The sequence below is a fragment of the Erythranthe guttata genome, chromosome 9, assembly GCF_056151865.1.
Source record: "Erythranthe guttata isolate IM_541 chromosome 9, IM_541, whole genome shotgun sequence".
NCBI lineage: Eukaryota > Viridiplantae > Streptophyta > Magnoliopsida > Lamiales > Phrymaceae > Erythranthe > Erythranthe guttata.
In genome coordinates, this window is record NC_142541.1 from 16,981,450 (window position 1) to 17,002,159 (window position 20,710).

Sequence of the window (20,710 nt, forward strand, 5' to 3'; positions counted from 1 at the left end):
TAATTTAATCTCAATCATAACTTGACTGTTGTAAATGAACTGATACTGGAGTTGATCAGCAAACTAACTAACTATTGCTATTTTATAAATTTCAATCGTTCATAGAAAGCATGTTTGTGTAATTTTGATACACCTCTGAATATAGGAAGACTCCTATAGGAAATTTGAATTTAACACTCTCCTTGCCATAATGTAAAAAAAAACATATATGATGAACTCACCAGTGTGTAGTGTAGTGTAGTTTGAACCAAGGTATAATAATTTATCATGGCACAAAAACAAATAAGTGTATTTTCTCCATGTGACTGACATTTGAAGCAGCAAACTCCACAAGAAATACAATAGCCTGCCTGCATCACCATATTTTTGTTATGTTAAAGATAATTTTTTCTTCAATCGTTGGGAATTGAAATATAGCACTCACAACAAAAGTTGCCTCTGATGTTTTAATAGAGGCCTAGCATTCTGAGCTCAGTCACATGACTTGAATCAAGTTCAGACACCTCCTTATTGGCTTCTCTGTCTTCTACCACATACTCCTGCTTTTAAACACATAAATCAATACCAAAATCAACGACTACATGTAAAAACCTTTGATCACTGTTCAAGCAGATAAATAAATACGTTTTAATTCATCTTTGTTATCTTCCATTATTTTAGTTGAGCCGAACAATCAACAGTACATTAGATGAAGATCACTGAACCTTTGTCAGTTCCTGCTTGGCAAGGACATGGTAGTGGCGTTCATTGATCCTCTGTCCACATATTATTGCAATGAAGAACCCATACAGCAAACCCACCAGCACAATGGCCAAAACTGCAAACCATAACAACTTGGATAACCAGATCCAAAACTATAAAAAAGTACCAAAAGAAAAAAGAAAAAAATGCCGACAGTGATTTTATTTTGTTTACCAGCCATAGTATAAAATCCGTATGGATGTTCTTCATAACCAAACATTTCCCTTAGCTCTTCTCCATAAAATTTGTATACCAGTACACCTAGAAATGCAACAATCTAAGGGAAATTTAATAAACAATTATTAGTAAGACATACCACACACCAAAATGTATATAATGTATACACTTTTATGCATCATTCCCCAAAAACATGAAGTTCCAACTCTTCACAAGATTGATAAGATTCAAATGATATCAGGAATAAACGCTTCACAAAAATAACAGAACGGTTAAATTTTGAAATCACTCTCAAAGTTCCGGGATGAGCCATTACAGCACATGATTATTATACTTAAGGGAAGGATAATCATATCTTCATATTAGATAACAAAAGGGTGCTGTACAAACTGGTATATTAACTTATAATAATTATTTTCTTAAGCAGCATAAATAATTATTCTGCCAGCGAGTTACATTAACACAAAGCGGCATCCTTATTTTCTTGAGCAGCATAAATAATACAATGTTCCACCTAGTAACATCAAAACAATCCATACAAAACAAAATGCTCTGATGAAAATTTTGAATAAAAGAAATGTTGCCTACCAGCTGAACAATAACGAAAATGACTGCATGGTCCCTTGCAACAAGAAACTGGAACTTTAACCTCAACCACCAACGATCGGGGGGGACATTTGCGCGCAATATAAACTTTGCCCTGCATTCTGTACAGTGAGCAAAAGCAAAGCCCTCCTGAATTGTAGAAGACCAAAAAAAGAACACTTCATGAAATTATAAATAAGAAATCATGCAAATTGACAAAATTAAGGTAATGTCTCTCTTTCGCTGTTACTATAAACATCTTTCTTTAATGTAATGATATAAGAAGGTATTTAGAATGTAATGGGTTGAACACATATATAAGTTGACAGAAAAGTAATAAAATTTGAAATGTGTTTGCTTAGGTATATATATGTTCGCAGTGTGCAGGATATTTTGAAATTCCTGAGAGAAAATGTATTCAGGTGGAAAAATGGAATTCTACGTTGGGTTTTATTTTAGGAGAATAAACATCATTTTGAGGGAAGAAAAGTTGGAGCAAAAGAATTAGAACAAACTCATGTTAATAATTAAGACTTAAGATGCATCTTCAGTGTTAAGAGGACTTACATTAGAGATCTAAGTATATTCCCCATTTTCCGGATCAAAACAAAAGTCCTAATCACGATCTAGTCCATATAGTCAATACGAAGCAAAAAGATTGTGCAACTTTTAGGTGGATATCTTGAAAAGTTGGGTTTGTTTTATCTTAAAGATTTATGCTCTGCTGGAACAGCCTGATACTCAATGAAATATGAGAGATCACCAAAACTAGAAGAAGAATTTTAAGAAAAATAAGAATTCGTGAACTTATGAAGTTATTATACCTTTGTTGATCTCCAATTATCAAGGCATGATCTGTGTACATACTTTTGGGTGCCTTTACAATGGCATGGTGCAATTAAGTCTTCTCCTGAGAATAATGGTCAAAGACTAAATAAAACAAGATAAAACATAGACCTCTGACTCTAAAATGATGATAATTCACTGCCGAAAAACTTGTTCAATTTCAGTTTTATATCACTCACAAATAGAATAAGTAATGATAAACTTAAAATTTTCAATGATAGAGGTTATCAAAATCAAGAGATCTACGACAAATGCAAAAAACCAAAAAATACCTTCACTGTCAAGGCATATGCGGCATTGGGGTTGGTCTGCACGCACTAGAGCAATACCCTCATCAATTTCAGGAACTGATGTATCGTGAATGGCTATAGAAGAATCCACACCCACCGTTATTTCAATTGAGGGAGAAGATTCTTCTGATCTGTCTGATATACTGGGATGAGGTAAAATGGGTTCTGTTTCTGAAGCATTGGCAGTCCGAATATCATGTTGTGCTAATTGCATTGCCGAGGGTATTGACAAAAGATTAAATGGAAAATACCATGACCATAGCAATTATTGCTACAGAGCATATCAACTGAAAGAGCTTCCTGCGTGGACAAATTTTAAAAAGTCTTAAATCAGCCAAAAAGTTTAAACAGCTGGGATTATAGTCAATCAAAAAACTGCTAATTTATGATCATGATATATAATTGCAATCCCTTGGGTCAAGTGATACCTAATTCCAATACAAGTTTTCATATCATGATACAATAAATCCTCAACTTTTTACATATTAGCAAGAGGATGCAAAGCAAATACTCTATAAAACACGACCATCTTAGATTCTTAGTTGAAAATTCTTAATGAATAAATAGTACATTTAACGAGCTATCTACCAACTTTGATTCATCCTCGGATAGTTCCTGTTAGCAGCTACCTGTTGTTTTCCTCGAAACAACATTATCTCCACCAGTTATGTTTGTGATAGTGAAATTACTTCGACTGCAACTGTTACACTCATCTTCTAAGCCCCCAAAACCACACTATATAATCAAATTTTAGCTACACGAGATCATAGGTTTGGAGAAGGCAATCTTATTGGTAGCAGCGATAGAGTTTAAATTTCAATTTGTAAGCAGTGATGAGCATAAGAATCGACAGCAAGTAGAGTAGGGAAAATGCCAAATACATTACAGCCCATGAAATCAATATCAAATCTAGCAATCGAAAGAAAAAAAATAAGATAGTAATCATCATGCCAAAAGGACAGTGTGTTTAAATGTAGAGAAATCAAATACCATGGAGAAGACAGAACAATGAATCAAAAGGTTTATCTGTTGATTGGGGATAATGAGTAATGACCTGATGAATTGCGCAGTGTGCGATTCGGTAGGTGCATCATAAGCAATAAAACCAAAAAGTATATATTAGGGTTTGTGAATCGATGAAGATGAGAGCTCAATGCTCAAAAATGTAACACCGGCGTCTAGAGAGAGAGAGAAGAGAGAGAGGGAGATGCGTCCGCCACCAGACAAACCGACAAGCACTTGGAATTATAATTACAATTATCCTGACACTGATTAGTAGTAATGACGAGTTTACAATTATACAATAAATAATTTTATGTTAATCAGATAGTAATGATGATGATCTAAATTGGCATCAGCATTGAGTTAGCTTCTGGAAGAAACTAAAACAATGGATTTAAATGGAATGGGCTTCACAAAGAGGTAATGGGCCCTTCATAAAATACATTTTGGCCCACTTATCAATTAATGCAATAAATCTTATAATATTTCACTAACTAAATAATTAATTATTTAATTTTAAATTTTTAATTAATTGGTTGGAAAAAAAAGCACTCGCAAGCCGAGCACTGACAACTTTTGCCTCCGGCGGAGCTCTGACAGAATTGTAATGGCAGCCATCCAAGGAGTGACGATGGCCGGAGCCCAAGACCAGCAACCACCGCCGCCGCCAAAGTTGGTGGAACGTCTGAATCCGGCGGTTCAGCAGCAGCTCAACCTCGACTCCGTCAAGACTCGCGCTATCAGCCTCTTCAAAGCCATCTCCCGTATCCTCGAAGAATTCGACGTCATTGCCCGCACAAATGCCGTTCCCAAATGGTATACCCGTGCTATTTCAAATCAATCGATTTCCTGTATTCGTCAAGGAGAATATGAATTATCTTTTTTCCTTAATTTTGCAAATATTTGGGGGTTTTGCGTATGCAGGCAATATGTATTGGGGCAGTTCTCGATGGTTAATCTGGAGCTTTACAATATCGTTGAAGATATTAAGAATGTGTCTAAAGCTTTTGTTGTGCATCCTAAGAATGTCAATGCTGAGAATGCTACCAGTATGTTCCCTTTTTCTATATAGCTACTGCAACTCCCTTTTCGATTTGTTTTCACTGCTTGAAAGAGGAAAATGGCTTCATTATCAGTAGAATACTGGAATTATGTATAACTTTCGCTTCCAACCACTGTCTGTTCAGTGTTCACCAAGTTTTCTGGTGGATATGTTTTTATTCAACATGAGATAGCTAATAAGATCACTAAAACTTTAGGGGAATCTGCATCCTTTTTTGAGATTACAAAATAAATTATGAAACAACATAAAAATAGGAGGAAAAAGACAAGTGAACGAGGAAGGCAAGTCGGTTATATCTGCAGAAAAAAATTTATGTGCGAATTTTACTAAATGGATTTTAATCTGAATACAGTCCTGCCTGTTATGCTGTCGTCTAAGCTTTTACCCGAAATTGAGGTGGAGGATAACGTCAAAAGAGAACAGCTGTTACATGGTATGCAGATTCTGCCAGTGGCTGCACAAATTGAAAAGCTAAAGGTGAGTCGTTATAATGCTCACACAGTATTAGCTTTTTACACAGGTATTTTCTTTAAAACGATCTGATTTCTAATTGTTCTCAGACTAGAATTGATATGATTGGAGCAGCCTGTGAAAGTGCTGAAAAGATCATAGCTGATGCACGTAAAGCCTACTTTGGTACGCGACAGGGCCCAACACTTCTCCCAACCGTTGACAAGGTTCAAGCTGCAAAAATACAAGAACAAGAAAATTTACTTCGAAGTGCTGTCAATCATGGTGAAGGTACAAATTTTTACCTTGAACAACTCCATATTTTGTGTTGACTGGGTTTTTCCTTTGATATATTTATGCTTAGATGTTTAATGTCCACTAGAAAGTCATATTACAACATGCTAATTCCCTTTTAACATGGTCCTATTTGCCGTAAAACAATAAGATATGTATAAGCTTCTGATGTGGCTCTTTCTCAGCGTTTACTTTACAGTTTTATTGGTCAATGTTCTCATCATTTGTTATAGATTTTAGCCATGGACCTGAGGATCTGGTGAAGGTGCGTGAGGTGCTCACTGTTTAGTGCTTAACCTACTGGTGGTTTTTTATTAACAATTTTCTTGAACTTACTAACTCACATTGTATCATACATGCCATCTTAATTTTTCCCTTCATTAACTGTTCTCTAATGTGAGGACCATCTTAAATCAATATATGTTTAACTATGAATTATTAGTCCTCTGACGAGTACCTGTTTCACTTCCATAATTTATAACATGCGTTGTGCTTTACATTTGTTTGTAGCTTCTTTTATATCTCTCCCTCATCCTAACATCTTATATGATAATTCATTCACAGGGTTAAGAATGCCTGGAGACCAAAGGCAAGTAACATCTTCACTTCCAATGCATTTGGTAGATGTACTCGCTACTAATGACACTACACAGACTTTCCCGGATTCGTCTGGTTTGTCATTTCCCTATACTTTTTGCTTTCATTATTCTTTTCAGTTTTATTTTCTGTCTTGTTAGCGTGAGTTTGCACATCCGTGACTATCATAATTGTGCACTTTAGGGATGTACCAGAAGGGAACACCTCCACTTTTGACAACTGCCGGTAATAACAGTCAGGGTTCTTTGTTACAGGTCAATATTTCAATCTTACATATTGCTGCCAAACTGTAATCAGCATTCTTTAGTTCAAAGCTACAATGACATTTCTGGTCTGACAGCCCTTCTACTATTAGATCACATGACATTTCTTCACAATTTTTTTTCCACTAGAAAACCCAGGGGTGTTAAACCTACATTTCTGTAATTCCTTTTTATTTATTTGTGGTTTACAATAATTTTTGCATAAAGGATAAAGCTGGTACTGTTATTTTTCATTCTTTTTTTTTTTTCTCTTTTTTCTTTTTCTTTTTTTTTTACCTTCCATACTGAGAGCTTGCATCTCAAGTTGATGTTTAATTACTCTATCATAACCTACATTCTGTTGGAGAATTTCCCTTTCTTGATGTAGCCACAATTTTAACCATTCTCGTCGATCCGTTTATTACAACTGAAATATTATTTCTTCTAACTTATCCTTCCCCTGTACTATATTTTTCTTTGTACAAAGTTGAAATCTTCTCTGATTGAATGAAAAACTGATGACCATAAATTTATAGCCTATTATCTCTTTGAACTCTGTATACTGCAATCTCAAGTATGATTGACCTCATACAGCGTTCAGGATTGACCTCATACATCGTTCTGAACAATGAGTACCTGAAAGAAACAGAGCTCATTAACCATTAACCAGTGCATCCTTTTTAATTTTTGATCCATGCTATTAAAATAGGTTTCTGGAGCACAATTTGGAAGAGCAGCAGCTTCGCCTTCTGGTGCTACTGGGAGCACTTCTTTTGATAATACGACAGCATCTCCTCTGCAATATGCCAACTCGCCCAGATCCGGTGCAAATATCATGAACATACCATCTCCTCAACAACAACAGCCACAACAACTACAGCAACATCAGCAACATCAGCAACAACAGAGGCAGAAAATGATGCAGCAACAACTTTTAAATCAACAGCAGCTAAGAGGATCTTCAATGCCTTCTCTGGGACAGGTAGGGATTTCATTCAATTATGCAGATCAAGCTTATTTACTTTTCATTCAACATAACGAGCATTGCGATACTGTACTCTCTCATTTTCTTCCCCATTGGAGACTTTGATCGTTGAATTTATTGATGAAGTGCATTTCATACTGAAGTAAGAAACAGTTTTCTGGTTTACTGCATGCTATATATAAGATTTGAATACCTAGAATCATGTTTTGCAAAAAAGTGATTAAGGGACAATGTTATTGTAGTTCAATAGGATTTCATAATTCTATTCATGTCCTCTAAAATTACAACCATGAGAGTCGAAACAGTTTAATCAGTGTGTAAAAGTAACGAGTTAGATAATAATTGAGACTTTCCCTAACATGTTCTATTGCTCTTATCTATGTGTGGAATGCATTTTTTTTTGCGCATGTTTCATTCATTTAAATAGTCCACTCATTATGAGTCAAGATCATGTAGAATTGTTCTCATTCTTTGCCTTCTTTGACTACGTTCTTGGCTTGAGCGATACCATGGGTTGTTTACGTCGTAAGGCTCTCTTAATAACAGACTTAAGTTATCATGAATCATGTTTGCAGAGCCAACTACCACAGTTGCACGACATGACGAGCCAGGCACAACAAAAGTTTCAGTCGGTAATCGAATATTCAACCTTTTACAATAAATATTAGTTGATAATATTTGTATGATTTGGCAAAAGAAAGGGAATTTAGCATGTGATCAATAACATTACAATTTACTGAAGTTGTTCTTGTTGTGGGATCAGTAATCTAAGCAAGGAACTAAAATTTAGTGAACTTGTTCTTATAGTCACATGGAATGTTTGCGTTTGTAGCGAAACTATTACTTGCACATTGCTTTCTGATGGAAAGAACATGCTATCTTGAATTATCCAAAATCCTGAAGCCATTATCCATGTCCATGCTTTTTATAGATATTGTCAGCATTCGTTTTGACTCCTTAAAATTTTGTTGCATAGCAGATGCAAGGTCAACATCATGTGCAGTTTTCTCAGCCATTGTCAGCTCAGCAACTGCAAGGTAGACAGCTTGCATCCGGTGCAATGCATATGGGTCAAAACCAACTAAACCAAGGAAACCAGCTGAATCGTCAATTAAATCAGTTCTCTAGCCCAGCAAATAGTGCTATATTTAATGCTGCTCAGACGACACCAGCCTCGCAGATGGTCAGATATCTTCAGGCTATTTAACCTTCCATTTTTATCTTTCATTCTCAACGAAATGGTTTTTCAATAAGAAAAATATTTCACTGTTCATTATAATGCTAAAATCTGGGAATTTTAACACTTTTAACTGCTAGCAGAGGCTTGATTTCAGTTAAATAGTGTCTAATGTTTGGATTAAATCTGGTTGGTTGATTATTTTCTTTTGCTTGTTCAATGTCTTTTCCATCTCAAATTAGGTTCTCTCAAAGCATATTTTCTTGGTCAACTCCAAACAACTTTGGTCATGAAATGCTCCTGCAACTTTTCTTTATGATTAAGATTTGTATGATATTGTTTTCTCACACTTTTAACCCTGATAAATTTCAGATACCTAACATGTCAGCTATGATGCCTTCACAATCAATTCTTCCAAGAATGCAGGTGAGCTTCCATACATAATTTGAACTTCATGTTATGAACCATTAAGGGCTCAAAATCATGAACACTTTACTTTGTAGTTAGATGCATATAAGTTTGCACTTCAACAACAAAGCACAAATAGAACCACATTCAATAATGTTTAATGATTGGAACGTCATGGATGTTTTATTTCTCATTACTCATGTGTTGATGAAATCTATGAAGAATCACTTGAATTAATCAATTGCTCACAAAAGTTAATTTGCTTCACAATGCACATTTACAATGCCCTTACTATGTTGGAGAAGTAATAGACACATCGCAGTTTGCTGTGCAGTAAAATTCTGATACGACGTAGAAATACATTGTTATTAACTCTTGGGTTGGTTTCAGTTTGGAATATCTGGTGGCAATCGGACTCTGCCTGCTCCAAGTCTGAGTGACCAGAGTACGAATTACCCCTTTCTTTTTGTCTAGTTAAAAAATTGCATCGATGGGTTATGTTTTCGTATATCGGTACTTAATTTATGAGTTTGAACTCGTTTCAGTGTATAACATGGGAGCAGCAAATGCGGGTGGTATGATGCCCATCCAACAACAGCAACAGCAGCAACAGCAACAGCAACAAGGTGCTTTTGGGAACATGTCACAAAACACACCACAGAATATACAATCCAATATGCTACCTATGCAAAACACTTCTCAGAATCATCCCAACTTTCAGCAGCAGAGACAACAAAACCAGCAGTGATGATAATTGTTTGAACAATATTGATATGCCAATTCTAATATGATATGTTGTACTATTTTATCAAGTAGGTTACTTCAATGTTTCTTGACAGAACTAGAAACAGAGGAATTACGTGTATATACTGATGACAGTTATGGGAATCACTCTTCTTTATTTCCCCCTCTTTTCAATTTCTTTCTTAGTAAACGACCCGAAAACAAAGTCATATATGAAAGTATGCGAAAAGTTCTCATTCAGTAGGAGATTTAAAATAAAGACATCACATGTTTTACTGCGAAAGTAGTGAGAAAGACAGAAAAGATTACAATTCCTGGATTTGCTGTAACAATCTTGATTTTGTTAACAAAATGAACAAAAAAAAAACGTACATTCCACGCCCACTGATAAACAAACAATCATCACAATAAATGGGCAGTATCTAGATTTGTGAAGTTGCTCAACGTATTATATTATTAAATCCATAGCGCACGAAACCATGTACAGTTGAGTTGTTTTACTAGTTATAGACAAATAAATCAGCGGACAAAGAGTTAACTGATTTAGTTTAAGGTAGCAACAGCAAGAACTGAGAGCCGGAGAGGACCAGTTAAATGTAACTAAATGAACCAGAAACAGAACCTGTCTGAAACTGATGGATATGACCAGCAAGATGAGTGTGAAAACTGAGAAATTTTATCTTGTTCTCTAGTTTTTGAGGACTGACTGCCTCCTCCTCCAGTTCTAGATAATGTATTTGTCGTAAACAGAGATCCAATCCATTAAAATAGGGCATATCCTTCTTCAGCATGGAGTTCATATCACTTTACCTATTTTAAAAATAGAAGGGTGTGAAGCTCTGATTAGCCAACATAATAAGAATGTGCTTCGAAGTTGAAGCAACAAATGCTCGAGTAAAAAAGCTTACCAATAAGATGATATATCACAGGTAAGAAAATAGTAAAGAAAGTATAAAGCAACAACTCATAGTTCTGTCACTCCAAACACAAATTAGAAAATGCAGTTACAACTTACAACCACAACAACACAAGAGAGGTTCTTCAAGCTATCTATGTCCTAATCACAACGATGAATTTAAGGATTATAAGTTATCGATGCTAGACAATTTACTTCAAGTAATATTAGCATGGATCAAATTCACTAGTGCGCCATCTCAAATTGCTAACAGAAACCAATAGAAGCCAAGTTCCTAACTGCAAATGTTTCCAAAACATATATTCATCTGGACTAATTTATTTCATTCAAGAGAAATAAGTGGCAGTTACAGTACCTTTTGAAAAGTGACTTCAACATAAGGCCATGGCGACTTAGTTGCTTCCCAAGCCTGGCAACTTTTCCTTCACTTTACTCAACCGACTGAAACAATAGCATCATCTGAGAATTCGTCAGAGCTGGCTGTGCCAAGGTGTAGAATATCCCGATAATCAGTCAATGAACTGTTACGAGCATCGGTACCAGAATCATGTCCATCGACCAAAAACAACTGTTCTGAATTTCTCAACTCAAATAGATGGTTAAAAGCTGAAAGAGTCTCCGGAGAGTCACACAGAAGGTTTTTCATCAATCTGTATGTGTGATAGTCTATCTCAATATTTCTGTCAAACACTTCTGGTAGAACATGTTTAACCATGCTAAAATTCCTGTCTTTACAGAAACCGGACAATATCCAGTTATATGACTGCTTATCTGGTGCGACATTTGTCTCCTTCATTTGGGTAAACAAAGTGTAAGCTTCATTCATCTTACTACCCATGACAAGTCCATAAATGACAACATTGTATGACACAGCATCGAGTGAATACTTTTTTGCAGCAGCTTCTCTTAATAATGTCCTAGCTCCATCAAAGCCACCTGATTTCGTAAGCTCGTTAATTATTATAGTATGGATGTGAGCATCAATACCAGGACAGATCCGAATGATTCCACGATACACATTAAGCGCCTCTTCTCTTCTACCTGATTTGCATAGTGCACTCAGCAGTCCGGCATAACTATATTTATCTGGTTGAAACCCTCTGTCTATCATGTCATCATAAAACTCAACAGCAAAATCTGGATAACCAGATTTACAGTAATAATTTAGAAGGCTATTGCAAACCACCAAGTCAGGTTGTACGGCAAATCCGCTGGTTAGGAAAGGTAGAAGAACATATTGTCCAGACAAACAAATAGTAGACACGATAGAAGAGTAAGTGTAAGCATCGGGCATTAGTCTTCGTTCTCTCAAACTAGAGAAAACTTCAAATGCATCATCATACCACCCCATCTTAGATAGACAATCAATCAATACATTACAAAGAACCAGATCAGGGAAACATCCTTTTGATTTCAAAGCCCCAAGGATTTCAAATGCCTTGGCAGGCATCCGAGATTCCATGAATCCTTTAATCATTGGTGTGCACGTCACAACGTTCGGCGAACAGCCAATCTCAACCATTTTATCTCGTAAATAAGCTGCAACCTCAATCTGCCCGGACTTGCAAAAACCATCTATCAATATACCCCAAACATTCTCAGAGACATGCCCACCCAAAACTATCATCACACCTAACAGCTGTAGTGCCTCCTCCAACCTACCAAATTTGCAGAAACAATTAAACACCAATGTATAGGTCTCGAGGTTCATATAATAACCCTTCATCAACATACGCCTAAGCACACCTCTAATGTTATCGACATCATTGAGTCTGCACAAATTACAAATGGCAATGTTAAAACTCAAGAAATTTGGGGACTCAGTTTCCCCCAAAATCTTGAGGGCTGCATTCGCATCACCAAGCTTGAATCTTACATCCATAACAATGTTTCTTGCATATGTATTTGGAGTGTAACCATAATAACACATGTCCTGAAAAGCTTCGATTACCATAGGGTACATAGTTCCACACCAGTAAATTCTCATCAAAAGCAACAAAGTTTGGGGCTTTGTGACGCAACCAACAGCCTCCAATTCATGAACAATCCCTTTCACAGTTCCGTAACTTTGGGTTAAGGTGGAAACCACACCGACCATGTGACGGAAAGTGGGTTTGTCATGGAAGTAATGGGGTTGCCGTGCACACCATAGGAAAAAGCTCAGAGCTACTAAATCAGAAGGGCAGTTTTGTAAAGTGGTTAGCACGATTTGATGAGTGAGAAATATGGGTTGGGGATTGTGGCTGGGTTGTTGCTGATTGCTAAAAGATTTGAATCGAGGGTTGGTATCTGTTGAGAGCTTAAGCGGAGAAGCAAGATGGTGAAGTGCAGAGAAAGATCGCGACTTGGGTGGGGAAAAAGTAATGTTTGCAAGGAATTTGAACCGCAATCGCCATATCATTTCCCGTATGCTATTTCCGAATAGTAGGAAACTTAAAATGTGTGGGAAAATGATATTAACAGTATAAAAAGGAGATCTTTGCCGGCGTTGATTGCAGGTGAAATTAGAGTGAAAAGAAGCATCGGTCGGAGATAGATTCCGACGGCGGGAAGATGGAGTAGAGAATTGTAATGTGTGCAACGGCCCATGAAGGTGAGTGGTTTGTGGAGGTCCAAATCAAAATTAGGCCCAAATTAGACATATAGGTTTGGTATATTAAACCTAATCTGACTAAATGTATTAAATATTAATTAATGACTGAAAGTAGGTTTATTCTTTTTACGGGTTTGGAGTTTAGGGCTTGGGGCTTGAGCAAAAGAAGAAGAAGAAGAAGATCCCAACAGTCACGTGGTCTGACGAGCGTGGCATGTGACTTCAATAAAATATCTAATACCCATTTCTTTTTCCTTTTTTTCATAACTAAATAAATAGTAGTAATAATATATTGAGTTGAGAAACAACTGGCATCTGGTTCACTGAGACGAAGAAGAAGAAAGGAAGAAGGAATAATGGGGTCGGAGTCGAAGATGGTGCACTCACCAATGATCACATACGCATCAATGCTATCCCTTCTCTCTCTCTGCCCGCCTTTTGTTATTCTCTTGTCAGTTCTCTCTCTCTCTCTCTCCTTACTTTTTTTATTGATCTGCCTTTTCTATGTTGTTCTACCCTTGCCGTTGGAGAATTCAATTGGTGGTCTTCTCTAAACATCTATTATATTTATTAGTACTAATGCTGGTGGGAAAATAACATTGGGACCTCTTCATGCTCTTCTTTTCTGGTAAATACATTTCAAGACTAGTGGTAGATTCATGACGTAATTGGAACTTCTGCAATTTTTTGTTCGAATCAGATTGAATCCTGAACTGGCCAACAACTTATTTCAAGAATAGTTTGATCTCTTATTAGTTACCAGTATGTGCTGGTGAATCTAGTTGTTATATGGTTGAAATGCATGCAGATGGTATACTATGGTACATGCCGATGGATCTGTATTGCAAACCTGGGATTACCTAAGGCTGCACGGCGTTCAGGGATTCATCAATTTCTGGCCTAAACCCACTGCAACTGCATGGAAGATCATTGCTTGTTATGGGGCTTTTGAGGCTGCTCTTCAGCTTTTGCTACCCGGTAAAAGGGTTGAGGGCCCTATTTCGCCTACTGGAAATAAGCCCGTCTACAAGGTATCATTTCTCGACTGGCAATTTCTAACTTGAATCTTCTATCCGTCAAGATTGATTGAAACCCACAAATTAGATCAATATTGAATTTTCTTTTGGTTCCAATATTGAATTTTTGGTCTCACTGACTTTCATCATCTACCTATTGCAGGCTAATGGTGTTTTAGCATATGCAGTCACGCTGGTTACATATCTTGGCCTCTGGTGGTAAGATCAACGAGCTTTTTCATAACAACTTTCTTCACTGAGTATTATAAAATGTCAGATCCAGAATGATTTGTGATTATCGAATCATTTTATAACTTTTAAGCTATTGCCACTTTTAATAGCTGAGTAAGATGTTTCAGCTTGTATATAATCTGCCCAAACAGTTAATGAAAAGTATTTTCTTTTTTCTGTCTTTCTCCATTTACCTTTCTGTGCTTGGTTTATGAATATATGTCTTGTACTGTCCCTCAGGTTTGGAATTTTCAACCCTACAATAGTTTACGACCATTTGGGAGAGATATTTTCAGCCCTCATCTTTGGAAGCCTTGTCTTTTGTGTTTTCTTGTATATTAAAGTAAGTGATAACGGCAATATTGCCATGTAATGTAATACTAATTTCTTGTTCTCAAGCATATGATTAATTTCCTGACACTTGTTCCATCTATTCAAGGGTCTGGTGGCTCCATCTTCAACTGATTCTGGTTCATCGGGAAATATAATTATTGATTTCTATTGGGTGAGAATTGTGTCTCCTTTCTACATTTGAATGTCTATTCCCCTTTACAGAACTAGCTGTCTGACTTGCTGATATTTGGCATAGAAAGAGAAAGAAACTTAATAAGGGGACGTTTGGTATATATTTCTTAAGAAATAATAATGTGGAAGTTAGAAGCCGAATTTGTAGAATTCATGTGCTAAATTAGAGATTGTTATCCTCCTTTTCTTTTGCAGGGAATGGAGCTGTATCCCCGTATTGGCAAGAACTTTGATATCAAAGTTTTTACAAACTGCAGATTTGGAATGATGTCGTGGGCTGTTCTTGCTGTGACATATTGCATAAAGCAGGTAGATAGCAATAAAGATTCTGATACTAGTTAACAATGGTCGGTACAACGTCCCAAATGATCAATCTCTATCTAATTGGGCAGCAACCAAGTTATCCACTTCCTCAGCCAAATGATTTAGCTTTCTCACATATTATTACTTGTCTTCTTCTTGTTTCTAAATCTTGCTCTACTTTTTTCTTTTTTAAATACATAGCTAATTCTATGTAATGTTTTTTTCCCCCCTGCAGTATGAAACATATGGAACTGTGTCTGATTCTATGCTGGTTAACACGATACTAATGTTGGTGTACGTAACAAAATTCTTCTGGTGGGAAGCTGGATATTGGAGCACAATGGATATTGCTCATGATAGAGGTCTGCCTTATTTTTGTATTTTGATGCTCGTCGATATGTTATATTGGTGGTTGTTAATCTTTCCATAACAACTAGAAATTTCCAAATGCAATTACAGCTGGCTTTTACATATGCTGGGGATGCTTGGTGTGGGTCCCATCTGTGTATACTTCTCCTGGCATGTACCTTGTCAATCACCCAGTAACTCTTGGAGTTCAGGTATCCCATACACCTGCATAGAGAATACTTTTCATATCCTGGTTTAATAAGTGTTGTTCATGTATCTAACATATGATTGATTATCCTATTATGCAGCTAGCTCTGTATATTCTTGTAGCAGGGGTTCTGTGCATTTATATAAACTACGACTGTGACAGACAAAGGCAAGAATTTCGCAGGACAAACGGCAAAGGCTTGGTCTGGGGAAAAGCACCATCTAAGGTATTATTATTTATTAGCCATTGCAAAGTCGTTACCATTTGGGACTTGTATACAACATTTGTGAAAGAGTTTATTTACTTGTTACTCATTGTTAATATGTAGATTGTTGCCTCATACACCACCACTACGGGTGAGACAAAATCTAGCATCTTACTGACATCAGGATGGTAAGTTATGTTCCATTTTTCTGCTAATTGTCATTACCGGCAAAACTTTTTATTATCTCCTGGTTTATTATGAACACCGAAATTTTTGAAGTATTAATATATTTGTGGTATATACATATAGGTGGGGGTTAGCCCGTCACTTCCATTATGTGCCGGAAATCCTGGCAGCCTTCTTCTGGACCCTGCCAGCTCTCTTTAACCATGTAAGCTGTTCTATTACATATTGGTTGATTCCGCATAGTAACACACGCACTACCACTTGTTAGCTTATTTGATTTTCTTGTATTTTTTTGACTTGCAGTTTCTACCTTACTTTTATGTGGTGTTCCTTACAATTCTTCTACTTGATCGAGCTAAAAGGGATGATGATCGATGCAAATCAAAGTAAGAAGTTAATTTCTTGTTGCTAGCTTTGAATGTTATTATTTGAGCAGATGATTTGACGAAAAAATTCGGGTGCTTGGCAGGTACGGCAAATACTGGAAGTTGTATTGCGACAAGGTTCCTTACAGAGTGGTACCTGGAATTTACTGAGAACAAGGGAGGGAGGGCGTGTTGTAATTTCGAGATTGTAACAAATGGATCTTTCCAATGTAACATTATGCTTCATGTGTTTTGCAATTAAACTGCCATTTTTAAGTTAAGAGCTTCATTTGAATAAAATTGCTAATTAATTAAATTAAATTTGTAGAGAGACAAGGTCCAATTTCAGATCATCATATTCAACAAAATAAAAGAATCTGGGAAAAAAAGGCATCTTGCTCATCTCAAGTGACTGATAATCATTAGCATATTCAGATAAATAGATTAAAGACACACATTCCTCATTATTCAGTCATTTAAGTTTCTGAACAAGCAACTTAACAATGATGTATGCACAAGCACCTATACAACATAATACAAGAAGAAGAAGAAGAAGAAGAAGTAACTATACAACAACAACAATGCAGTAAAGCTGGTAATAAACATGCTTGCTTTCGTATTACAGAGTAAAAGGAAGGAAGGAAGGAAAACAACTTTAATGCAACAAATTCAGATACACCAATCCCCTCTCAACAATACAACCAATTCTCTATATCTAAAAATACAACCTAGTTCTAGGTACATTCTCAGTTACTGCTGTCACTATTATTATTATTCTTCGTATTATTATTATTGGCATCGTTGTTGTTGTCGTTCTTGTTGCTAATCACACGGCGGTGGTGGTGGTTATTGGTGTTTGCCGAGCTCCTATTCTTGAGCTGAGAAAGCTCCATCTGTGTTTTCATGAAGTACTGCATCCTCTGCAACTCCAGCTCCTTTGCAAACTTCATCCTCTGCTTCTCCATCTCTACCAACTGCTGCAGCTTTGCTGTCTCCGCTTGCTCGTACGCCTCCCCAAATTTCAACACCGCCCGTGTCAGTTCCTTCATTGAATTCGCCCAATTACTCTCCTCCTTGTTTTTCCTTCCGTTTCCTCTCATCCCACCACCATCTCGTCTTTGAGAAGAACTTCCATTAGCATTATTCATTGTCGGCATTTCCATCTTCTGGATCTTCCCCCTCTTATTATTAATATTATAAGTGTCCGGAGGCAAACCATCTGAAGAATCTGCTGAATTCTCCGGTTCAGACTCATCTTCGGAGTCAAAGGAGGGCCTTTTGAGCACAGAAGATGAAGATCTAATCCCAACGGGAATCCCCATCGGGACCCCCCTCTGGTACAAATCCATGGACGGAGGAGGTGTTGAGTTCGATTTAGACGGAGTAGGGCCGATCAATACATCGAGCTTGTCAAAGAATCGCCACTTGCTGGGTCCACCACCGGAGGCGATCTTGGCCTTCTCAGTCTTGTACTTCTTCTTGACAGTATCGATCCGATTCTTGCACTGGATATCGGTTTTAGGGGTTTTAGCGTAATCCTCTCGGCTGCAAACAATGTCGGCGACATCTTTCCAGTGCTTCTGCTTGAGATTTCCCCTGCTCAACTCCAAGTACCTCTCTCCCCAAGCGTCGATCAAGACGGCGGTGGCGGCTTCGGTCCAGCAATCCTCTCTGCCGGGGGTTTTCTGGGGTTGTATAGGGAGAGCTAGAGTGAGGGAATTGGAAGGAGGGGCGGAGGCGACGGTGACGGTGATCCGGCCGTTGGGAGTGGGGGACTGGATTTCATCATCTTCTTCCATGGATCTGGATATATAATTGTGTGGATCTCTCTAGACAGAGAGAGAGAGAGAGAGAGGAATAGGGTTTTGGTTAGGTTGACCGGCGGAAATAAGGCGTTTGCGTCTGTTTTGGGTTAAGCAGGGAATAGGAGATGATGACGGCGATGTTGATTATGCAAACGACGCCGTATTCAGGCTCTCTTTTTTTATCTAATTGTCGACGGGAGGCCGGGGGGTCAAGGCCGGAGCCGCTACATCATAAATACGTACATACTTCTATATATATATATATGTTTTTATATGTTGGACCCATATATAAAAGGATCCAAAGTTTAGGGTCAACATAGACTAATTAACTGAGAAATAAGGGACCTTGATGAAAATTCCTCTTTTCCTTTCCACATTATACTAGTAGTATTTATTAGCCTATTTTTCAATATATATATACGAACTTCCGATCGTTAAATTCTGAATTTGCTGTGCTGTTAATCTAGGTACGTTGTGTAATATAATTGAAGCCTACGTTCTTAGAATTTCTTCACAATTTCTTCTCTTTCTAGGGTTTCTTGTGATCCGAGTTGCGCAAAAAAATAATAAAATAAAAATTGATTCTTTGGGGGATTCCTGATTTCCCTAATTCTTCTTGTGTTCGAAATCCCGGAAGGGCTAAAGTGTAGGTAATCTTGTGAGCACTGATTTTTAGTTTACTTTAATCTATGGGTAGGCTGTGCGTGCCGCTATTGATTTTTTATTATTTTTTCATCATATGTTTAACCGTTCCTAATTTCCTATGCTAGTCAATAAAGTATCTGTTTTCAATTCCATCAACATCCAGCCAAGTTTACATAAGCATCTTGTACTAAATTATGCATTGAGAAACATGGGTTTTAGTATGTTGCCTATCGTTCTAAAGTTTGATGCTGATGGTTCATTCTCTTTTGATAGGAGGAATGTCTGCGTACGAGAATGTTGTAGGCGGGAAACTGAAGCTCAAGGGTAAGGCTCTGGATGTGAAGGCTCCCGGAATGAAGAAAAAGAAGAAGCAAAAGAAGCAGATTGAACACATCTCTCATGCTGTGGAAAGTGAGTTTTCTGCAAGTTTGCCGACTTATTTAATGGTTTTGCATTGTGTAGTTATATCTATTATAATGAGAAATCATTGCAGACTAGCTAACTTATTTCATAGTTTTGCATTGTTTTCTGTATCCAAGTTATGCAAATTGTGAGGAGAGTGCCTGATTGGGAAGGATTCACGAGAGGAGAATATTGGTATTTGCAATTTAGTTGTATGTTGTGTGTGCATAGATAAGGTGGATTGTTTGTAAAATCCTTGAAACATACTCCAAGAATCATTGTGTGTGCATAGATAGGGTGGATTGTTTGTAAAATCCTTGAAAAATACTCCAAGAATCATATGCAGTAGTTATAGGACAGCTTCTTTGTAGGTCCCTTTATCTTATACCACGCAGCGTTTAGCCTTTTCTATTGTCTACTTGTAGTTGAGGCCCTGCTCTTTGTATTGTCTCAAACCTACAAGCTTTGATTCTCTTAGATTTAACTATTAACTATTTTATATTGTGTTAGTGGATTCTGATCGGAACTCATAACGATAGGTAACTCGTAGTGTACGCATGCAGTCCTGCGTGCATTTGGATATCATTGTATCTGCATCGAGTTTTCTCCTTTGGGGAGCCCTCCTTTGCTGCATATTTTTCAAATATTTTCTCCTTTCTTTTTTCTTGTTTTCTCTTTCATATGGTAAGCCCTTTTTTGACTTGGTTCCAACATTGTGTATAGGTGAGGGTGCAGAGGCGTCGATTAATTTGGAGGAGGAAGAGGGTAGTGATGCTAACAAGATCATTGGAGATGAGAGTAACACTGATTGGGATGGTAATCTCACCCCAGCAGAGAGACGCTACATGGAACAAAGAGAGAGAATTTATTCGCACAAGCTGGCTAAGACTTCCGATAAATCACACCGCGACAGAATTGAGGATTTCAATCAGTATCTTGCAAATATGAGTGAGCATTATGACATTCCTAAAGTTGGCCCCGGCTAACCAGTTAAATGAATCAAGCCCCGTTGCATGATAACATATGCAGCTGATGACCATGCGACTCTGCTCCTAGTATCGTACCCAATATTGGTTTGTCCTGTTATTTTTCATTACTGTCGTAGAGACCTTTTCCCCTTCTTATCGATTATGTTCTGTGCTCTAAAACTTTTTGTAATACGCTCCGTTATATAGCTATTGAGATTGATGAATACAGGGGTCTCCATCCATTACATAGTAACTAGTGATTTTCTTGAAATCACCCACTTCTTTGTATTCAGCAGCTTCGGGACCTGGTCAGTAGGTCCATGTTGCCGTGTGGGTAAATCATATTATGTGCAGGTGAATTTGTACAGAGTTGGTAGTAATTTGATCAACCCA

At 37.3% G+C, this 20,710-nt stretch overlaps 6 protein-coding genes across 16 annotated transcripts; 3 read left to right on the plus strand and 3 right to left on the minus strand.

Moving 5' to 3' along the window:
• Positions 1–196: 196 nt before the first annotated feature.
• Positions 197–4,013, minus strand: LOC105975635 (RING/FYVE/PHD zinc finger superfamily protein). Of its 6 annotated transcripts, none has more exons than XM_013000828.2 (8): positions 3,694–4,013; positions 2,622–2,939; positions 2,328–2,413; positions 1,507–1,653; positions 916–1,018; positions 705–817; positions 425–539; positions 197–350 (listed from the first exon to the last, which is right to left on the minus strand). In XM_013000828.2, the coding sequence occupies exons 2-7, from the start codon at positions 2,851–2,853 to the stop codon at positions 447–449; spliced, it is 774 nt and encodes a 257-aa protein (XP_012856282.2). In that variant the 5' UTR covers positions 2,854–2,939; positions 3,694–4,013; the 3' UTR covers positions 197–350; positions 425–446. The 6 variants fall into 6 exon arrangements, with proteins under 6 accessions (XP_012856282.2, XP_088679364.1, XP_088679362.1 ...); XM_088823238.1 differs by having other exon boundaries at positions 197–346; positions 3,694–4,010; XM_088823236.1 differs by having other exon boundaries at positions 197–346; positions 425–542; positions 3,694–4,010.
• Positions 4,014–4,093: 80 nt separating this feature from the next.
• On the plus strand, positions 4,094–9,761 carry MED8 (mediator subunit 8). 4 transcript variants are annotated; one of them, XM_013000822.2, is made up of 12 exons: positions 4,094–4,457; positions 4,566–4,690; positions 5,057–5,181; positions 5,265–5,445; positions 6,013–6,120; positions 6,229–6,299; positions 6,997–7,269; positions 7,848–7,904; positions 8,252–8,455; positions 8,822–8,875; positions 9,248–9,302; positions 9,403–9,761. In XM_013000822.2, the coding sequence occupies exons 1-12, from the start codon at positions 4,249–4,251 to the stop codon at positions 9,603–9,605; spliced, it is 1,665 nt and encodes a 554-aa protein (XP_012856276.2). In that variant the 5' UTR covers positions 4,094–4,248; the 3' UTR covers positions 9,606–9,761. The 4 variants fall into 4 exon arrangements, with proteins under 4 accessions (XP_012856276.2, XP_012856275.2, XP_088679366.1 ...); XM_013000821.2 differs by having other exon boundaries at positions 4,156–4,457; positions 8,249–8,455; XM_088823240.1 differs by lacking the exon at positions 7,848–7,904 and having other exon boundaries at positions 4,156–4,457; positions 8,249–8,455.
• Positions 9,762–10,037: 276 nt separating this feature from the next.
• On the minus strand, positions 10,038–12,918 carry LOC105975630 (Pentatricopeptide repeat (PPR) superfamily protein). The gene is made up of 2 exons (XM_013000820.2): positions 10,873–12,918; positions 10,038–10,411 (listed from the first exon to the last, which is right to left on the minus strand). The coding sequence occupies exon 1, from the start codon at positions 12,916–12,918 to the stop codon at positions 10,951–10,953; it is 1,968 nt and encodes a 655-aa protein (XP_012856274.2). The 3' UTR covers positions 10,038–10,411; positions 10,873–10,950.
• A 390-nt stretch (positions 12,919–13,308) lies between these two features.
• DWF5 (Ergosterol biosynthesis ERG4/ERG24 family) lies at positions 13,309–16,813 on the plus strand. The gene is made up of 13 exons (XM_013000824.2): positions 13,309–13,561; positions 13,919–14,141; positions 14,290–14,345; positions 14,598–14,700; positions 14,797–14,862; positions 15,078–15,191; positions 15,421–15,547; positions 15,645–15,745; positions 15,842–15,967; positions 16,070–16,134; positions 16,256–16,337; positions 16,436–16,518; positions 16,602–16,813. The coding sequence occupies exons 1-13, from the start codon at positions 13,467–13,469 to the stop codon at positions 16,666–16,668; spliced, it is 1,308 nt and encodes a 435-aa protein (XP_012856278.2). The 5' UTR covers positions 13,309–13,466; the 3' UTR covers positions 16,669–16,813.
• A 246-nt stretch (positions 16,814–17,059) lies between these two features.
• LOC105975634 (trihelix transcription factor ASIL2-like) lies at positions 17,060–18,561 on the minus strand. Its single transcript, XM_013000825.2, has one exon. The coding sequence runs from the start codon at positions 18,294–18,296 to the stop codon at positions 17,244–17,246; it is 1,053 nt and encodes a 350-aa protein (XP_012856279.2). The 5' UTR covers positions 18,297–18,561; the 3' UTR covers positions 17,060–17,243.
• Positions 18,514–20,541, plus strand: LOC105975637 (7-dehydrocholesterol reductase-like protein). 3 transcript variants are annotated; one of them, XM_013000831.2, is made up of 3 exons: positions 18,514–18,769; positions 19,221–19,358; positions 20,073–20,541. In XM_013000831.2, exons 2-3 carry the CDS (start codon positions 19,226–19,228, stop codon positions 20,333–20,335), a joined length of 396 nt encoding a protein of 131 aa, XP_012856285.2. In that variant the 5' UTR covers positions 18,514–18,769; positions 19,221–19,225; the 3' UTR covers positions 20,336–20,541. The 3 variants fall into 3 exon arrangements, with proteins under 3 accessions (XP_012856285.2, XP_012856286.2, XP_088679373.1); XM_013000832.2 differs by having other exon boundaries at positions 18,610–18,952; XM_088823247.1 differs by having other exon boundaries at positions 18,626–18,948.
• The last annotated feature ends 169 nt before the right edge of the window (positions 20,542–20,710 follow it).

What these genes read in the sequence shown, in the direction of transcription:
- LOC105975635 (XM_088823236.1), bottom strand. Translation starts at nt 2,853, where the DNA reads ATGCAATTAGCACAACATGATATTCGGACTGCCAATGCTTCAGAAACA. An exon ending in CATATGCCTTGACAGTGAAG is followed by an intron (nt 2,414 to 2,621) that starts GTATTTTTTGGT and finishes CATTATTCTCAG; the next exon opens with GAGAAGACTTAATTGCACCA. An exon ending in TTTTCGTTATTGTTCAGCTG is followed by an intron (nt 1,019 to 1,506) that starts GTAGGCAACATT and finishes AATTTCCCTTAG; the next exon opens with ATTGTTGCATTTCTAGGTGT.
- MED8 (XM_013000821.2), top strand. Translation starts at nt 4,249, where the DNA reads ATGGCAGCCATCCAAGGAGTGACGATGGCCGGAGCCCAAGACCAGCAA. An exon ending in CAATGCCTTCTCTGGGACAG is followed by an intron (nt 7,270 to 7,847) that starts GTAGGGATTTCA and finishes TCATGTTTGCAG; the next exon opens with AGCCAACTACCACAGTTGCA. An exon ending in TCCAAGTCTGAGTGACCAGA is followed by an intron (nt 9,303 to 9,402) that starts GTACGAATTACC and finishes AACTCGTTTCAG; the next exon opens with TGTATAACATGGGAGCAGCA.
- LOC105975630 (XM_013000820.2), bottom strand. Translation starts at nt 12,918, where the DNA reads ATGATATGGCGATTGCGGTTCAAATTCCTTGCAAACATTACTTTTTCC.
- DWF5 (XM_013000824.2), top strand. Translation starts at nt 13,467, where the DNA reads ATGGGGTCGGAGTCGAAGATGGTGCACTCACCAATGATCACATACGCA. An exon ending in TAATTATTGATTTCTATTGG is followed by an intron (nt 14,863 to 15,077) that starts GTGAGAATTGTG and finishes TTTCTTTTGCAG; the next exon opens with GGAATGGAGCTGTATCCCCG. An exon ending in GGGGAAAAGCACCATCTAAG is followed by an intron (nt 15,968 to 16,069) that starts GTATTATTATTT and finishes GTTAATATGTAG; the next exon opens with ATTGTTGCCTCATACACCAC.
- LOC105975634 (XM_013000825.2), bottom strand. Translation starts at nt 18,296, where the DNA reads ATGGAAGAAGATGATGAAATCCAGTCCCCCACTCCCAACGGCCGGATC.
- LOC105975637 (XM_013000831.2), top strand. Translation starts at nt 19,226, where the DNA reads ATGTCTGCGTACGAGAATGTTGTAGGCGGGAAACTGAAGCTCAAGGGT. An exon ending in CATCTCTCATGCTGTGGAAA is followed by an intron (nt 19,359 to 20,072) that starts GTGAGTTTTCTG and finishes CATTGTGTATAG; the next exon opens with GTGAGGGTGCAGAGGCGTCG.